Below are 20,117 nucleotides of genomic sequence, written 5' to 3'. Positions count from 1 at the left end.
CATCCGGGATTGTAGCAATCCTACGGTGAAACCAGACAGATAGGGCCGAAACCTGTACCTTCAAAGAAGCAAGGCGAAGCCCATGATCTAGTCCCGCTTGCAGGAAGGCGAGAATCCGAGACAGACGAAACTCCCGCGGTGCATAACCTCTCGGTCGACACCACTGGAAGAACGTATGCCACACGCGATGGTATATCCTCGCGGAAGACGGTTTCCGAGCTCGTAACATGGTACGCACCACAGAGCTGGAAAACCCCCGGGACCTCAGCATGGCCGTCTCAACAGCCACGCCGTCAAAGACAGCCGAGTCAGGTCCGGGTGAAGGCAAGGACCCTGAGACAGAAGGTCCGGTCGTAGCGGCAACCGCAGAGGACTGTCCACGGACAGACCCTGAAGGTCTGAGAACCAGTGCCGTCTGGGCCACGCGGGAGCTATCAACAGGAACGTCCCTCCTTCCTGTTTGAATTTCCGGATTACCCGTGGAAGAAGGGAGACCGGAGGGAACAGGTATGCGAACCGGAACGTCCACCGGACGGACAGAGCATCCACCAGAGACGCCCCTTCGTCTCTTGTGCGAGACCCGTACACCGGCAACTTGTTGTTGTGCCGGGACGCCATGAGGTCGATTTCTGGAAGACCCCACCTGTCCACCAGTAGTTGAAAAACGTCCGGGTGCAGGGACCATTCCCCCGGATGAATGTCCTGGCGACTTAGAAAGTCCGCCTCCCAATTTAGCACTCCCGGGATGAAGACCGCTGATATGGCCGGAAGATTGCGCTCCGCCCAAACCAGGATCCGAGAGACCTCTACGAGAGCCGCCCGACTGCGAGTTCCTCCTTGCCTGTTTATGTAGGCCACGGTGGTAGCGTTGTCCGACTGGACCTGCACCGGGCGACCCTGGAGAAACCGCTGTGCCTGCTGGAGAGCATTGAAGACCGCACAGAGTTCCAAGATATTTATTGGAAGCTCCGCTTCTGTCTGCGTCCACCTGCCCTGGAACAAGTGTGGACCCGAAACTGCTCCCCAGCCCCGAAGACTGGCGTCCGTTGTCAACAGGACCCAATTTGGAACCCAGAACGGACGTCCCTTGTTGAGGTGGGTCGTCTGTAACCACCACGCAAGGGACAGGCGAACCTCCTGGGTGAGCACAATCGTCTGGGACTTCAGAGACTGAGGCAGCCCGTTCCACTTGGACAGGATCAGGTGCTGCAGAGGTCTGGAGTGAAACTGGGCATATTCCACCATGTCGAACACCAACACCATGGAGCCCAGTAACCTCATCGCCGAGTGTAAGGACACCCGGCGGCTGTGCAGGCAACTGCGCACCCTTGACTGTAAAGCAGAGATCTTGTCCTCCGTCACGAAGATCCTTTGCTGTCCCGAGTCCAATAAGGCTCCAAGATGCAGAATCCTCCGAGACGGGATTAGAGTGGACTTCTGCCAGTTGATTAGCCAGCCGTGCCGTTGCAGCAGTGCAATGGTCAGGTCCAAGTGGCGTAACAGGAGCTCTGGAGATCCTGCCACCAATAACAGGTCGTCCAAATACGGCAACATGCGGACTCCCTGCAGCCGCAGAGAAGCCGCCATGACCGCCATCACCTTGGTGAAAACACGTGGTGCTGTTGCCAGGCCAAAAGGTAACGCCCGAAACTGGAAGTGGTCGCTGCGGATTGCAAACCTGAGGAACTGTTGATAGCGCAAAAGAATAGGGACATGCAGGTAAGCGTCCTGTATGTCCAATGACACCCTGTAGTCCCCAGGTTCCAGCGCCAGAATGATGGACCGTAGGGTCTCCATCCGAAACTTCGGGACCCGCAAAGACTTGTTGAGTGCTTTGAGGTTGAGAATCGGACGATATGACCCATTGGGTTTCTGTACCAAAAATAGATTTGAATAGAAACCCTGGCCCCTCTGGGAGAATGGAACAGGCACTATAACTCCAGCCTGGAGCATAGTGTGCAATACCTTCCGCAGCTCCGTAGCCTTGTTCCGGTCTGATGGTAGACCCGTGGTGAAGAAGCGAGCCGGGGGTCTGTGCCGGAAGGAGAGGGCGTATCCGTGGGAAACCACCTCCAGAACCCAAGTGTCTGTCGTAGTGGTCGACCAACACTGGGCGAACTGTAGCAGGCGGCCTCCCACCCTGGGATCCCCCAAAGGGAGGCCCGGACCGTCAGGCCGCAGGCTTGTCATCTGGCTTGGGGGCCGGACGTCTGGTACTCCATGCCTGCTTCCGGGGCTTGACCGATTTCTTAGGGCCAGCCTGTCGAGGAAACGACTGTGGTTTGGGCCTGCCCTGGGCCCTAGATGACCGAAAGGACGATGGTCCCGAACCAGAAGGAGCAGCGGCCGACGGGAGACAAGCAGATTTGGCTGCCGCCAGCGTGGCCACAATCTTATCCAGATCCGGACCGAAGAGAACTTCTCCGGTAAACGGCAACGCTTCCAGACCTTTCTTGGAATCTGTGTCCGCCTTCCAGGATCGCAGCCACAAGGTGCGACGAGCAGCTACCGCTGCTGAAGAAATTCTAGACACCAGAGTACTAATGTCTAGAGCCGCCTCGTTGATGTAGGTGGCCGAATCACGGAGATTGCCAATCAACTCCACCTGTTCGGCCGGACAGTCGGATTCAAAAGAAGCCTCTAATGAATCCGCCCAGCGCTCCATCGCTCTGGCAACCCAGCAAATGGCCATAGCCGGCCGTGCTGCCCCCCCTGCAAGGGAATAAGCGGACTTCAGGCAGATTTCTACCTTGCGGTCCGTAGCATCCTTAAGGGAGGACATGGATGGCATCGGCAATGTGGCACTACGGACAAGACGGGTCACGTGAGAATCCACCTGTGGAGGGGATTCCCACTTAGCAAAATAATTATCCGCGAACGGATAAGCCACCGCCAGGCGTCTCTGCGGCTGGTATCTTTTGCCAGGTTGTTTCCACGCCTCCTCTAAATGGTCCACCAACTGACCCGAAAGAGGAAAGACTGTGGCATCGCCCTTCACATCTTTGAAAAAGGCATACTTAGATTTAGCCGCTGGGGGAACTTCGTCCTCAATCACCAAGGCTGTGCGGACCGCCCGAATAAGTCCAGAAATATATACTTTGGACTTAGCATCAGCGTCCTTAGTATGGAGAGGTTCCTGATCGTAAGGATCCAGAATCTCCCCATCATCAGACGTCCCTTCGTCATCCTCATAAGGAGCGGACAGAGACGCCACCGGCCTTTTATGAGGCCGCATCACAGACTCCCCTTGCAACACATCCGACAAGTGCTGTACAGAACTCGTCAGGGAGTTAACCCACGCTGGCTCCTGAGAACCCGGGAGCGGGGAAATAGGGAGACTGTGGGGTACCACCAATTGTCGTGGGAACCCCTGCATGGGTGACGACACCACAGACTGCTGGGACAAACCCATCGGAGTAAACGCGGGCTGCGGAGCTAACTGGCCCACTAAAGCTGTTAACGCCTGAGCGAAACAAGCCCAGGGCGGCTCCTGTACCGGTGCTGTAACCGTAATAGGCCGCGCCATGGACAAACACTGCCGGCAAAGGCCCTCCGCGCTACCCTCCCCCTCCGCTAACGGTACTTTGCACGTGGTACACTGTAGCCGGAGGGGAAAATCACTTTCAGACATGATGGCACCACGTATGTGACCTCTCTCACCAATTAAGTATTAAATAGGCGAGAGACCACCCTGCAGCACCGCACCGCAAGGGCTTTAGCAGAAAGAACAGGGACAGTAATAAAGCTGACAGTTTAGAGAAGAAAAGTTACAGGCAGCGCTAGCACAGTCACATACAATGCAGAGAAATAACAATTCCTGCACTAACAGCGCTGATCACTCAACTACACAGACACAGGGCCTGGTAGGACACAGCGCTGCATACACAGACCTGAGCCACAGCGGAGGAGAGGTATGCGGGGGGACCCAGACCACGATGCTTCCGTCCAGCGCTTCCAGCAGCGTTCACCATGCGTTCTGGAGAAGATGGCCGCAGAGGAGCAGAGAGGAGGCTGGCCTGGGGGAGGAGCGCTGCCACAGGACCAGTCGGCAGCATGCAGAGAGGGCTGTGTGCAGCGGGGGAGGCGCCGGCTGTGAGACAGGGAAGGCGCGCTCCCCTGGCATGCATTTAACCCCTGGGACGCCGCAGCGCTACCGCTCTGCTTCGGTCCGCTGTCCCAGGGGGTAGTGGAAAGCGCAGGTTGGTCGCCTGGCTCCACGCTGCAGCCAGTCCCCAGGGAGCCCCCTGCCTGGGGACTTAGGACCATGTGACCAGCGGGGACCCACCGGCGGGACCCCGCTGCTTACCTTTGTCCCCCTTGGATCCGGCCATGGTCCGGAACATCTGGGGTCACCGCTAGCTGTGACCCCAGATGCTCACCAGCATCCCCGGATCGGTACCGGCGGGGGTGTAGGGAAGACAGCATGGACGTCAGGACTGACTGTCCATGCTGTACATCCAGATGTGCAGCCACAGCTGCACTGAAGAAAGCTTCAGGGGCTCTTCTAGCCCCCCACTCCGACAGGTGCACCCGACGCCGGCCGGGCACCAAACTAAACTGAGGTGCCTTGGCTCGGGGGCGGGGTATAGGAGGGGGACCCTAGTGCATCCTGGGAGGCTGAAAAGCTTAACTCTATGGTGCCCAGCGACTGACATCACACCTATACCCCAAGGTATCCTGTGGATAGCCTATGGACCCTGAAGTAGAAAATTCTAATTATCACAGGAATGTATTAAAATCTGCACGCCGGGACATAACTTGCATTGAAGCTATGTCCCAGTGAATCCCACTCCCTGCTTCTACTGCTGTCTATCCGCATTTGCGATAGACAGCCTATTCCTGCGCATCCGCAGTTATTAGAACGGCCATGCACAGCAGAGAGCCTCATCGGTGAGCTGTCAGCGGGGTACAGCGCATAGTAAAGCATTTCTCTGCTGCTTTTAGACTTTACAGAAGCCGAGGCAGGCTCTTGTTGGGCTGAGCAGGGAAATGCTGTACTATGCACTGCCCCGCTGACAGCTCACCGGTGAGGCTCTCTTCACTAAAGAAAACTTCTACTACTCACTCTGCCCCTTCCTTCCAGTCCTACCCAGCAAGGATGGGGTTAAGCTGCTGTCTGACGGGTCAAGCAGTTGTTAAGTACCGAGTCTTCTTGCTGCTATACACAGACGGAGCACAGAGGGAAGAGGGAGATGGGAGGGGGCGCTAAAGAGCACTCTCCCTGATGTAAAATCATCATCACGTCTGCAGACAGGAGGGGTCCTGTATAACACCACGTGACGCTGGCGTTATTATCACACAGGCTCTCTCCGTTATTTTTTTACGATTGCAGGTGGGCAAATCTGAGCAGATCGCATTTCCCATAATTGTAATGGGCAATGTGACCTGCTTACTGAAAAAAATGTGATCATAAGGGCTTGGAGGAGAAATGTTTAACTGCCTTTTAGTACATCTATGCGATACTTAAATATTGTGAAAAGTGTGTGAAAACACCCGTTTTCACAATATTTTTGTAAAAATAATGTTGATAAATAGGATAAATAGAGTCTCAAAGCACAGTGGTGACACAGGGCTTATGTAAAGCTCATGCTAGGAGATTGCGAAATCAAACAAATCTTTATATGAAAGAAAATTCATACATATAACTTTCTAATAGATATCTGGTCATTTTAGGCAAAACACATAAATAGTACTTATACTGTCTTACCGTAAGGTTCTCACCCCAAAATACACAAACAGTTCCTTTCCCAAGGTCTCCACCCCAGTGTAGGTACTTGAAATCAAACACTGTAGAATGCTGTTACTTGGGGCTGAAGGAACATTGGTAGATGGTTTCTATAAATGTAATATGAGGAGGTAAAGGGAAAAAAGCTTGTTATTAAATACCAAATCACAGATGTGCTGGTAGCACAATTCTTTTTCTTAGAGGTTAAAAAACAAGAGATATGGTAAGAACTTACCTTTGTTATCTCTGTTTCTACGAAGTCCATAGGGTCCACAGGGTTGACCTTGGGGTATAGGTTGGGAACCAAATCCGGGCACCACGCAGTTAAAGCTTTTAGCTCCCAGGATGCACTTGGGTCCACTCTCCCTATAACCCCACCCCCAAGCCAGAGGCACCTCAGTTTGTAAGTAGCCAAAGGCCGGAGGAGGAGAGAAAAAGAGAGAGAAAACTGGAACACTCGATAACCATACTCACAGAAATGGGAGACGGAAAACCGGTGACCAGCCACACAGCCCATTTGAAGCCAGGTGCGTCAGGGCGGGCGCCCTGTGGACCCTATGGACTTCGTAGAAACAGAGATAACAAAGGTAAGTTCTTACCATATCTCTTGTTTTCTACTTCAGGGTCCATAGGGGGTCCACAGGGTTGACCTTGGGGATGTCCCAAAGCAGTTCAACCAAGGGAGGGGACGCTCCTGTGCTGAGAGGAGAATCCGCCGCCAAAAAGGAAGCATCCGGAGAGGCAAATGAAACCAATGCCTAGAACCTTAAAAAGGTGTGGACAGAAGACCACGTGGCCATCTAGCAAGGCAAAACAGCCAAGGCGCCACAGCGAGCCACCCACGAGGGTTACATGGCCCGAGAAAAAACAAGCATTAACAACAGAAAGGCCTACCCATGGGTAGGCCCCTGAAGAAGACATACGAGGCCGTCCAGCCAACATTTGGCCATAGGCCGGCCATCCTTTCCTGTTAAAACCAGAAATCTCAGACCACCAATAAGGAGTCCGATTTCCGTCAGGAACTTGAACGGATCACATAAATCCACAGAGTCCGCACCACAGTCAATGAGGCCACACCAGCCGAGAGGACTGGGGACTGAATGGCCTCACCATAAGTTCCAGAATAATATGGAACCTAAAAATCACTAAGAAGAAACACAGGGTGAGAGCAACTCACACCCTGACAAGATGCCCTCCAGAAGAGGGAGCCACATGAGAACGCTCCCAATTCCGACACTCACCTGGGTGATATAAACTCCCTGAGAGAAAGCGAGAAAGCCAAAGCAATAGACCATGTAATGGCTATCACAACCAGCGGTTCCATTAACTTTCCCCGGAGTTAACGAAGAACCACTACTAACTCCCAAGGAGTCCCTAGGGAGGACAAATGGAGGCATAATCCAGAAAACACTCCAAAGGATGAACTGGATACCAGAGCAGAGCAATTCCATATCTTAATCATACTGACAGTGTAGAGATCCGCACTGTCAGGAAGGCCAGGCCGAGGGTGAAACCCAAGCCAGCCGGAAGGAATGCCAGAATATCTGGAAATCCTGGACACCAGAGGATCATATCGACAGGTATAATACCATAAGAATTATGGCTGCCACAGTTTGCGGTAGGTCCCAGCAAAAGCTGATCCATGTGCTCTAATCATTCCAACGATGACAAAGCCAGGGAAGCCGTAAGACCACTGTAGGAACACAGTCAAAGACAAAAGACCCAGGTCCAAGGCAAACCCCAGGACCCTGAGACAACAGGTCTGGGCAGTGAAGCATCAGGAATGGAGTATCGATGGAGAGACTCCGAAAAACCAAGTACCCCTGACATCTGGGGCAATCAGGAGCCACCAGCAGGAAAGCATCTCCGTCTCGATTGAAACACTTCCCTCGAGGAAGAATGGAGACTGGAGAACACAGGTACGCAAATTGGAAGAACCACTTCACCGACAAAGAGTCACTGAAGGTTGCTTCAGAATCCCCAGAGTTGGACTGTAACACCATAGTGTGATAGAGTCAGAAGGCCATGGGGGTCACCTCAGGAGGACCCCCCCCTGCTCACCAGTAGATGAAACCTCTCTTGGGGAAGAGACTAGTCCCCTGGATGCACGTCGTGACGGCTGAGGACTCCCGCTTCCCAATGGAGAGCACCTGAAATGAACACTGTCGAGATGGTCGGGAGGAGACCCTCAGACAATGTCCGAATGTATGACATACCTGACATTGCCACCCAACGAACAGTATTGCTAAAAAGGAAGCCACTGTTCTGACCCTGTCGGACTGAACTTTTTCAGGTTCACCGGGAAACAAGGGCTATGCCAGAGTGAAGGCCCAAGACAGGCTAAAGTTCCAACAAGTTAATTGACAGGGGGAATCGACAGACATCCAACTGCACTGAAATGGATGCGAACCAGACACTGTCCTTAGCAAAGAATACCCTGGACGAGATGGCCATAGTCACCCGAAAAGGGACCGACTTGCCTCCGGGGAGAGCATCATCGTTTGAACAGTGATCAGACAGAAAAAACTTGTTCCATCTGGAGATAAGCCAATTATGGAAAGGCCTGGAATGGAACTAAGCCCATTCCACCCTTCCAAAGGCAGACACTGAATAGCGGACCATGCATCCCAGAGTGTAAAGACATATGTCGACTGCGCAGACATCCATGTACTCCTAATGGAAGAGTGGAGATGCCGTCTTACGCCAGAAGAATTCTCAGATTCTGAGAATCCAGCAGGGCTCCTAGGTGAAGAATACCCAGAGAGGGATGCAGGGAGGACTTTTTCCCCATTGATTAAACGTCTGCACCCTGAAGAAGCCACAGTCAACCTGACCCGGCTGTAAAGTACCCCGGTGATCCTGCTAAGAGCAGGAGGCCATCCAGGTACAGGAGCATTGGGATATACTGAACAGAAGAACTGTCAGAAAATCCAAAACGCTGGTAAACCCTTGTGGGGCTGAGAGCAGTCCCAACAGGCAGAGCCCGAAAAATCGTAAGTGCTGTGATACAGCAAACCTCAGTCCATGCTGAGGTAAGGTCTCTGTAAGTACCCGTAGGCACGCGTCCTGTATATATAGTGATACCATAAAGTCCCCAGGTTCCAAACATAGTATGATGGAGCATAGGGATTGCCTCCTGAGCCCAGGTAGCTTTAGGAACTGGTTCAGGGAATTGAGACAGAGAATAGGCCAAAGAGGACCATTCAGCCACCGCACCAGAAAGAAAGCAGAACAACCAGTCCTTCGCTGAGAAAGTGGGGATGGCCCAATTAGCTCCGCTTACCGCAACAACTGTATAGCTTTCTGGATTTGTAAGGCCCTGTTCCGAATAAGGGCCTGCGTACCATCACATGGAAATAGGCCGCCTGAGCAAAGAGAGTGCGTACCCTCCTACCCACGTAGCCGCGGCAACTAGACACTAGTACCGGGCAAACTGAGAAATCGCCATCTCCCAGTGGTAGGCCTGTCTCGTCAGGCTGACGATATATCCGTAGGTTCAGAAGCAGGATTGGCTGGCAGTCCAGGCCTGCTCGGAACTGGATATGTCGGCCCTTGTAAAGGCCGACAGTCTATGAAGAAACAGACCTTTAGGCTGACCCAGAGGACAAAAAGACTTAATAGTCTGAGGCCCCGTAGTGAGCATAGCTGACGGCGGGAAATTTGTACTGCCACTGTCAAGGTCAGGACCCAACAAGATATACCCTATAGATGGTATCTGCACCTCTGCATTCCCTGAGCGCAACCATAGGGTATTACGGAGGATACCGTCGCAGCCGGAACTCTGAAAGTTAGGAGCTGGTATCCAATATAGGCATGTCCACCTATGACAACTGCATATATTACGTGAGCGACCAAATACATTTGAACCCCAGACGTGTTGGGAGGGGAAAAAACATTACAAATGCATCAGCTCAGTATGCAATAGTATTAACCAACCATGCTATAGCCATGGTAGGATGGGTAACAACCCCTGAAAGCGAGTATACTGATTTCAGGCAGAGTTACCACCTACGGATCAGAAGAATCCGACCACGCAGGAATGGGATGCGTAGTAACGTCTGTAATCCGACGAGTAACACGCCCATCCACCCCAGGAGGGGCTCATGATGACCCTCAGGGAATTTGGGACAGGAGACCAAACACTGTTGTAATACCTCATATCTGGCAACAGCCAGAGTCCCGCCATGCGATCCACCCGCTAGTCAGCAACAGGGACCCAGAAGGCACGTAATACTGAGGGTGTATGATACAGGTGCAGGTCAACATTCACTCTAGCCAGAATGGGCCTGCTACCAGCCCCAAAGCAGGGATAATAATACCTGAAATAGGCTTCCCCCCGTGTAAGAGGGAAAGAGCCCCCAACAGTATCCAGTTCCCGGTAGAGCCAAGTGGGAAGTAACCACAGGGCATCAACCACGCCAATTTGCGTTTCATAGAAAAACGACATCCACCCAGGGTGGCTGTTGTGGTAATCCCTGCAAGGGGCATGACAGACTATTGTGGCACCAGGGGGAATTCATATACTCGAAAAACCCCTGTAGGGAGCGGTAGTCTGTGTCACAGGGGATGTGCAAGAAACTGCGAGATACCCTGAGATGAAAAAGGGCAGTATGGTGAAATAACCCCAAGTGAGGTACAACAATGGGGCCCGCCCGGCGATCCGCAATTAAGAGGATCCCGAGAAAACAAACCGCCCAAGGGGGTCGTGAAAGGGGCCGGCACCCGATGACGCCACATACAGAACCCTTTAAGAGTTAAATCCTCCGCACTAACACCTGCAGCACATGGCTTGCAGGATAGTAAAAATGGGTGCAGTATAACGCTCTATCTCCTGGTCAGACATATCTGACCAAGCCTTGTGATCAAGCAGCGCTATACTGGTCCTGACTGATACTAAAAATTAGCTGCAGGGACCCATTTTCAGCAGTTCCACTCAAAATATGGCAACGTGCAGCACGCAACAGTATGTGACAAACCTCACAAATATTAACAAGTATATAAATGTGAGGTCTCAGAACCACCCCAAGTACAGCTGTATTAGGGCAGATAAGGAAAGGGATAGATATACACTGACAGGTGAGAGAATAAAGTACAGTCAGCACTAGCATAAGTCACATACAATGCAGATATATACATATATACATAAACATGTCATATAATATACTGCACTATTACACTGCATGCAACTTACCCAGATTCAGTGTCTGGGAAGGCTACAGCGCTGTGTACACTGACCTGATGGTGAGGTACGCAGGGGGACTGGACCAACTGCCATCTCCAGAGATTTCTGCTGCACCACAAAAAAATGGCCGCTGGAGACCTCAGAAGAAGCGTGGCCCGCGGAGGAAGCAGCTCAGCGATGCCAGACTATAGATTCTGAAAGGCGCGCTGAGCTGAGGGGAGGAGCCTCTGTAACAGGGAAGGCTGTCTCCCCTGGCCGGCAATTAACCCCCGGGACGCCGGCTCCCTGCACCGAACACTAAGTCCCTGGTGGTCTAGTGGACACACGGGGTATGGGGGACCCGCCGCCACTGCCGGCACCTCCGGTCTGTCCCCAGAGACCGGAGGCACAGGACTGCATTTCAAATGCGCGGATCACCGCAAGCGGTGACCCGCGCCTTACCTGCTCCCCGTGGATCCGGCAGCAGTCCTGGGCGCCCGCAGAGTCCGGCTAGTACAGACTCTGGGGTCCCGCTGAGATCCCCAGATCTGTACTGGCGTCTCAGCGCCAGCGGGGTGACGGAGCGGCAGCTTAGACGTCCTATGGACAGTCTGACGCTGCCGCTCTGAAGAATCCAAAGGAAAAATAAAAAACTCTGTCCTTTAGAAAAAATAAAGCTTAGGGGCTGCTAATCAGCTCCCCACTGCACTAAACGGTGACCCGAATCCGGCCGGGCACCAACTTAAACTGAGGTGCCTCTGGCTTGGGGGTGGGGTTATAGGGAGAGTGGACCCAAGTGCATCCTGGGAGCTAAAAGCTTTAACTGCGTGGTGCCCGGATTTGGTTCCCAACCTATACCCCAAGGTCAACCCTGTGGACCCCCTATGGACCCTGAAGTAGAAAAAACGGGTATTAAAAGGCATCACAGTGTCAGCTGCAAAGAAAGCTTTAAGAAAAAAAATATCATTCTTTTAAAAAAAAAATACATATCTGGTTTCTGAAAAATACAATTGACATCTTTATAAATGCTATACAGTAACATGTAACCTTATATTAGAACATATGTAATATGGCCTAGAAATAAGGGGCCTGATCCTGTGTCAGACTTCAGGCGCCCATGCCTATGTCTTTTGCCGGTCTTGCATCTGCGACTTTATGCCAATGCCGTTACATCTGTCCATCCCAATGTGCAAGGACTTAGTCACCCACTTTCAGCGTCTGTATTGGCTGAATTGGTGCATATTTAGATGCCAAATTATGCTCGGGGAAGCTTTGGAAATATTAGCATAGTTTTTCGCAGCTGCATTCCATGCGAAATCACAGCTGTAACTGCATTAGCGTGTATCTCTGAATTAGGCCCTTTGCACGTCACATGTATGTATACTCAAGGCTCCTGCAAGTTATTGATCTTGTGCAGACATCAATAACAATGTTACACAACACGAATTCTGGAACTACTGCATCCAAAAATCAACCCAACTTCATCTTGCACAACCACTTTCCAAGAGTCACTTTTTTCCCCAAACGCTTGCTGAGCATGCAACACTCCAGAATGATTCCTGTACCGGACAGAAACACACATAAATATACCCTACAGCTTCCTCGCCAAGGTACAGATACCGGTGACTCTTTGCAGCTCATTAAATGCACTTGCTCATTTATGTTATTTCCTAAGATCCTTAAAGTCTTCTAGGAATTGAAAGTAACCGGTATGTATATCTGCAAGTGTCAATCTAAACATATGGGAATGGCTAGACTAGCATGATTTAGAGCTCACCCAGGCAGCAGTAACATCGCTTTATCCACCAAATAGGTCACCTTGTTAACATTCCAAATACTAGTAACAGATTTACAAGATACAGTGCAGTAAGAAAGCATTTTTTTTCTTTGCATAAGATAACAAGGTCTCTAAGTTCTCCCCGTGGCCTTGGCATTGGTATATAAAAGGAACCCTAATAGGAAAGATTGATTATGAAGTCTAGACCTGTTCTGTTATCATACTTTCTGGTTTATCCAATCATTTTTCAAAACAAAATGTATGCTACTCAACTAAATTGATAACCTCTATGGCATCCCTTTTGAGAGCCATTTCACAGTTAAATTACCCTTTTCAGCTTCCACCATTATATCTAAGGCTGCTCTGCCGGAATATTTGTTTTAATAATTTAATGTAATGAAATCTCTTACAAATCACCCCTTGCAGTCGTAACAGTGCAAAATGTCCCCTAAATATCCAGGAGGGATACAGTAGCATTGATGTATAACCTAAGCTTCTCACATTCTTTGAGGCTGTGTGCAATTTAAAAGTCTAAATAGGAGACAGAGCCATAACAGATGGTAAAAAGCTAGGACCTCAGATAAGAAAAAGATATTATGTAAAAGAAGCATCAGGTCTCACTAATGGACTTTAGCACTCATCTGCAGTCTTTCATTCCTAGCCCAGGTAATTACAAAACCACTATTGGCATATGCTCTGGTATACAGCATGGTCAATTACTTCGCCTCAGCACTGAGAACAAACCAGTAATTAAAGTTGAAGTCAACATCACTTTAAATGCTGTTTAAAACGTATAGACTGCAGAGCATTGTAGCAGAGGGTATGACACTTTATAAAGATGAAAGTGTCCTAATTACAACAATAATTAAAGAGAAATTAAATAAAGTATGTATACTATTGTGAATTTTGCTAAACTGCAATCACACAGTTTCACTAGCTAAAGCTGGGTACACACTGGCAGATATATTGGGCGATCAATTGATCGGCCAATATATCTGGTGCCAGTCGGCCAGTGTGTACCAGCGATAAGTCTGAACGACGTCGTTCACAGACATATCGCGTCGGCTGTGCTGCATAGCCGATGGACAGATATACCTGCAGACATATCTGTCCATCAGCAAATGTGTACATTAAGCGACCCGCCCCTTGGCCAGCGGGACCCGCTGCTGCCTGGAAGATGATTTTCGTCCAGTGTATATGAACGACCATCATCTACAGATATATCTGCAGATCACTCAATCTGCTAGGTGTGTACCCACCTTAAAAAATAAATGTAAACATATAAATATTTTGAGGATGAGGAATACAAGCGTATAGCCACAATTTTGCTAATTTCCGATGAACGTAATACACATCAAGCCCAATATAAGAAACTTTGATTCAATTGCTCAGAGGACACTCCATGCAATACCAGCAAAGATAATTATTTTAATTATAGGGCTACTAAATAAATGTATAGAAAATTTTGCTACACCTGTTCAGCAGAAGAGCGCAACAAAAGGCTCAACAACAGGGTTGGATCCATAATCCCGGCAGTCAAAATACTGGTGGCGTCATCCTGACAGGGTTAGGATACAGACAGCTGTCGATCGGTATCCTAACCCTCCCCCTTTCACTAACCCTAACCCTCCCCCTTTCACTAACCCTAACCCTCCCCAGTGCCTTAACCTAACCTCCCCCTCCCCGCACCCTAACCCTCCCCTTAGTGCCTAACCCTTAACCCTCCTCCTAACACCGCTACTTACCTTCTGGATGCCATCGGTGGGATTCTGACAGGTGTCGGGATTCCGGCGCCGGTATATAGACCGCATCACCGCTGTCAGAATCCCGACGCCTGAAGGCAAGTAGCCTAACCCTCCCGCAGCCTAACCTTAATCCTCCTCCCGCAGCCTAACCTTAATCCTCCTCCCGCAGCCTAACCTTAATCCTCCTCCCGCAGCCTAATCTTAATCCTCCTCCTGCAGCCTAACCTTAATCCTCCTCCCGCAGCCTAACCCTAAGCCTCCCACAGCCTAACCTTTATCCTCCTCCCGCAGCCTAACCTTTATCCTCCTCCCGCAGCCTAACCCTAACCTTAATCCTCCTCCTGCAGCCTAACCCTCCCTCTAGTGCCTAATCTTTAATTCTAAACCTCCCCCTAGCCCTAATACTAACTGTCGGGATGCTGGCGGTCGAGATTCTGACTGTTGTCGGGGTTCCTTCCTATAGTATCTACACTATTAGATATCTGGATATATACCAGTACTTATTCTTATTTTTATCATTACGTATTAAAATCTTATTTTATTATTAACGATATATACGATTGATGTGTGTTTGTGCAGCACTCTTCCAATTATTTTTTAATTTACATATAGTACTATGCACCTTATAGTCTATTGCTGCTCATGGTATCTGGATAGAAGATCAACAATAAAAGGTCGGCAGCCAATAGGTCGACAGGTACAAAATGTCGACACAACATAAAATGAAAGGGAGAGGTCAGGAGCAGCGCCAGCCAGTCAGACCAGGAGAAGCCAGAAGGAGCCTTCACCAAGGAGATAGGAGTATCAGTCCAACAAACAGAAAGTGTAGCTGAACTATCTTAGAAGCAAGTTTACTTCAGGAGGAATCCACAGTGTGGTGGATATATGTTTGATGTTTTATATTTATGTGAGTGCAATTTATTATTAAAATAAGAAATTTTAAAAGGCAATAATGCACTATTTTTTTTGCGATTTTTCTGTGCTTATTTTTAATTTGTCCCTGTGGTGCCCTTGTGGACCCTATGAATATTACCAAATGAACAAAAGGTATCTGTGGACTGTAGAAATTAACTGCCACTAATAAGGAGAAGAGAGAATGTCTATCTATTACTCGGAAGAGTAGGGGGTAAATTTACAAAGATGGGAGTTCTATTAAGAAGTGATGTTGCCCATAGCAACCAATCAGATTCCAGGTATTATCTTCTAGAAGGCACTAGATAAATGAGAAGTAGAATCTGATTGGTTGCTATGGGCAACATCACTTCTTAAATAAAACTCCCATCTTAGTAAATTTACCCCTAAAGCAGGCCATACACGGTGAGATAAAAAGACGTACAATATGCCCCTTGAAACTTTCCCTTGAAATTTTCCATACTATGTGTTCAAAATGAGTATGATTTTTCATACGATCTGATTCGTTTCACGATTACAAATCGTAAACGAGCGATCGGTTGTGCACATAACCATTACGATAAATCTGCTGGAATGTGAATAGGGGAGGGCTCGGAACGCCGTGTTTCACGACATAATGGAGGAGGGGAGTGGCTAGGGATTTTTATACACCTCGTAATCAGACATCGGATCGTATTACCTGCCAATAGTGATATGATGTGTGTCACATTGTGGTAAGATAGGTCGCCCTTGTACGGTTTTCCGGTACGAGAGGCGATCCAATTATATGACTGCGGGGATGCACATCGCCATCGTATGTACACCAAAACAACATACAATGTGTACGACCACTCGTTACTATCGATCGAAACTGTACACTTCGTATAAAAATTTTTTACCGTGTATGGCCGGCCTAAGACTCTAAAAATATATCTATTTCTGGTGATTGGTTCAAGAATCATCTTTGCGTGTTTCTATATGTAGGACCCACTATAAGCGCCATTGTGATTACATTTATTCATTGAACACTTTCTTTAAAGGGTTTTTTTTTGGTGAAGGCTCCTAGTTTTTCACAGGCTGCTGTGGTGTGTTTGCGCAACCTATATAGATCTTTTTTATTGACATTCACCATATTGACAGGAAAATATCCATATGTCAACATGTCGACAGACATATCAACATGCACATGTAGCATGTTAACACTTCAAATGTTGACATGGTGATAATGTCAACAAGGTGTTTTGAGCCTATAGGGATTATATATTCACATGAATGTATTAATATATATCACCAGGTCACAGGCTCCGATAAGAGCCTGTCACATCAGCGATCACTTTACTTCTAGCAACGGGTTCATTTACCGACTTTCAAGCTGCACGTGTGCACGGCAGTAATGACCGCAATGCACAGCGGGACCTCCTGCAGCCAACCGTATAGGAATCGAAGAGAATCCTCTCTATGGCTGCCCCACTGCAATCGATGGGCTAACTAACGCTATCTGAGGATGGCGTTAACCCACGCATGGCATATATAAGGGATAATAAATTCTGCCCTTAAACATGCAGAAACAGAAGTTTCCACATATTTTAAGGGCAGAATTGTTTAATAAATATACCCCTTAAAGATGTAAAGACATCATTAAATCTTATGTAGTACTGTACCTACTGTAGGATCACCCTGCCATGATTTGTGCTATGTTGCATAAAATAGTGAGATTAGGCTGTATTTGCGCTGCATTACATTGTAACTGTTTATTTTGTTTGCTGGTTTTAGGTTTTTTTTTGTTTTTGTTTTTTTTTAAATGCAATCTGAGAATAGGAAGAGCTCATACTGTTAAGCTAATATAATAACAGCCAATAAATGATCCAACGGATGGGGCTAGGGGTCCGGCTGAAGAACCAGAGACTGGCATTAGGCATAGTTACCTTGCTGCTGACCGCAGTGCCCCGCAGCTCCACCACACGCTGACCCTGGGGAACCCGGGTCCGGATCTTCTCCCCGTTCAGCGTACAGCCCGGACCCTCAACCATAGTGCGGGCACAGGTTTAATAACGCTGCTACTACTGCTGCTTCCCGGCGGCGGCCACCCAGCAGCACCACTGACTGCACTGACAGTGAATTCATTAAATTTCAAAATGTGGCGGCAGCTGATGTGGTTGTCTCTACTCACTTCGCCCACCCAGCGTCCTGATTGGCTGGCAACGAGGAAGTACAGTTAGATAAACAGGCTTCTTATTGGTAAGTGCCATCTGATTGGCTAAAAGTGAAACGTCTCTCTTTCACATAACACAAGTTACGCAACACACTGGGATGGCTATCGGTGGGTTGGGCAGTGATTACCATCGATGGCACTAAACCATCTATGGGGTGGGTGGCACGGAGTCCCGCGGGCCAATTAGAATAGGGGGCCGGGAATAAGTTCCGTACTGACAAAACCATCGACCATCGATACACTAGTAGTGACTAATGACTAGCTTAGAGAAGTGTGTGTATATGTGTGATGCAACAGTCTTATATAACTGAGCTCACTGCTCTACTGTGGTGCTGTGCACGCAGGCAGTAACTGACTAGGACTTTGGGATGACGAGATTCATAGCCACTAAAAGGAGGAGAGTTTTAGCCTTATGAAAATAGCATCACGAAATAATACAAAAAAAAACAATATTTGTATGATATATACTGTGCGTACATTTTCAAAAATTGAAAATATTATGTTCTAAAATATGTAATTGGTTAGTACACGTGGGTGATCATACAGGGAGGACTTTAGTCATATTGGGCAATCCTCATATACAATATCATTGAGGTTCCTGTGTCTATTTTACAGCTTTTCCCCCATAGATTTGCAGTTCCATCAGCAAGGGACAATTCTTTCCTAAAATGAATCTGTTTTACAGTGTCATTGTGTCCCATTATTGTTACTTTTCTTCTATCTGTAGTCATTAATATTCAACCACATCATTTATTCAATCTGTTTATATGACATTTACTTCAAAGACTTCTGATATATTTTTTTCTTTAACATCTGCATGTTATTGTAACATTTGATTATTATATGTTATCTGTTTATTATACATTGTACCCAATTGTGTTAATAATATACAGAGAGAGAGATAAATTACCAGATTTGTAGTAAAATCTTGTTGTTTATTGAAACACCTAAGGAGCAAATAACAAACAGGTCTAACCAAAGACTTTTGTTAAGACAAAACATGTACTAAACTGAATTCCCCTTAAATACCCCTAGTCCTCCCGTCCATCAATTACGGAAATATTGCACCCCACAAACGTAACCGGAATCAATAAAATAAAAAGTAAGAATCAACATCGACAGCCGCCCCTTTTGAATTTCTCTCTCGTTCCGGAGCTTGCGCACACGCATTGCGGCTGCTGCGCGTGCGCAGGGCCTAAACATCGACCCACTTGCGAGCGCTCAGCGCTTGCGAGCGGGTCTGAATGAGGTCCTCTGTATATCAGAGGTTTGTTGTCTCCGCTGAGTGTGCTAGAAGCACCAGAGAAGCGAGCAACACCCTACGCAGGAAAGTGGAACTGCACGGGTTGTGACAGCTGCAGGGTACTAGAATGAACACTAAGTCTTTGGGCCTGATTCAGAGGCGCTCGCAAAAAGCGAGCGCTCGCTCTGAATCAGGGCGGGCGCAGCTTTTTTTAGTTGCGGGCTCTTGGCCGCTCGCATAGCTGTGGGTTACCACCCACAGCTATTGCGAGCGGCCATGATGATGGTCGCGATGGTCAAGACCATAACGACCATCGGGCTTGCGACAAGACCCATGTGGTAGGGTCTCGTGGCCGCAAGCCCCAGAGAGCTTCTGACTGAAATAGAGCCGGAAGGTCTCTCACTGACAGCACTGGTGATGTCAGTGGGGCCGTCCACAAACAGCAGGCATTCGCTTGGGAACGCCTCCGTTTGTGAAGACACCCCGCCGCCACGCCTACAAAATGGGGCGAGATGTCTATCATCATCGACAGCCGCCCCTTTTGTAGTGAGTCCCGAAGCACGCGCAGTGCACACTGGACCACCATCGACCCGCTTGCGAGCGTAATGCGCTTGTGAGCTGGTCTGAATCAGGCCCTATGTCTTACCTCAATTTTTCTTCCAGTATGTGGGTAGTTAAACTCACTACCCACTGACATGCTCCTGAATGTGGTAAAACTGAGGTGGCGGAAACAGACAAATTTGCTCGGTGTAAGACAACATTTCATAACCCGAACATGTAGATAAATCTGGGGGCATAAGCATGTCCTTCAAGTCCGATTTCCTCCTGAGTTTGAGTTTTATTTGGGGACACAATGTTCCAATGTTTCTTAATTGAAGATCGATTGTCAAAACTTCCAGTGTCATAAGTTATCATCCAACTCTTCTTAGGCCGCGGATAATACCTGTCAAATTTAACAGTGTATTGCAGTTCATTGCATTCCTGTATAGTTTATACCCAAAACCCAGATCAGTGGCAAATATAGTTACATTTAGAAAATTAATCTCTAAAAGATCCTGTTCCATCACCCATCTAATAGGTGATTCTAGTGTATTCAAGTAGTGCAGCATATGAAACGAGTGCAAAGGATCAGAGTATAAATACATTATCTATGAATCATTTGTAGTTAGCAAACCAGGGCAGGATATGTTCCCATTCATAGTTAACCAGATATAAATTTGCATACGATAGTATAATGTTACTCACCATCGCCATTCCGGAGTTTTGAATATTGTATCCATTTCAAATCTGAAATATTTGCAAGCCAAAGTAATCTAAAGCATATCAAGAAGTCAGTGTCAGGCCTGGGTGTTGATTGATCTCA

General features: G+C 48.4%; 1 protein-coding gene across 1 annotated transcript in view; it reads right to left on the bottom strand.

Moving 5' to 3' along the window:
• Nucleotides 1–17,483, bottom strand: part of NEIL3 (nei like DNA glycosylase 3) — a 40,423-nt gene extending 22,940 nt beyond the window's left edge. Inside the window, exons 1-2 of the mRNA XM_088446964.1 lie at nucleotides 17,225–17,483; nucleotides 5,708–5,835 (exon numbers count right to left, since the gene is read on the bottom strand). Coding sequence (XP_088303090.1) covers nucleotides 5,708–5,835; nucleotides 17,225–17,329 — 233 coding nt within the window. The 5' untranslated portion in view covers nucleotides 17,330–17,483. The remainder of the gene's footprint in view (nucleotides 1–5,707; nucleotides 5,836–17,224) is intronic.
• Nucleotides 17,484–20,117: the final 2,634 nt, after the last annotated feature.

Source organism: Taudactylus pleione, unplaced genomic scaffold, assembly GCF_031769625.1.
Source record: "Taudactylus pleione unplaced genomic scaffold, aTauple2 ptg000408l, whole genome shotgun sequence".
NCBI lineage: Eukaryota > Metazoa > Chordata > Amphibia > Anura > Myobatrachidae > Taudactylus > Taudactylus pleione.
Note: the sequence above shows the minus strand (reverse complement) of the source record. Positions and strands in the feature narration are given on the sequence as shown.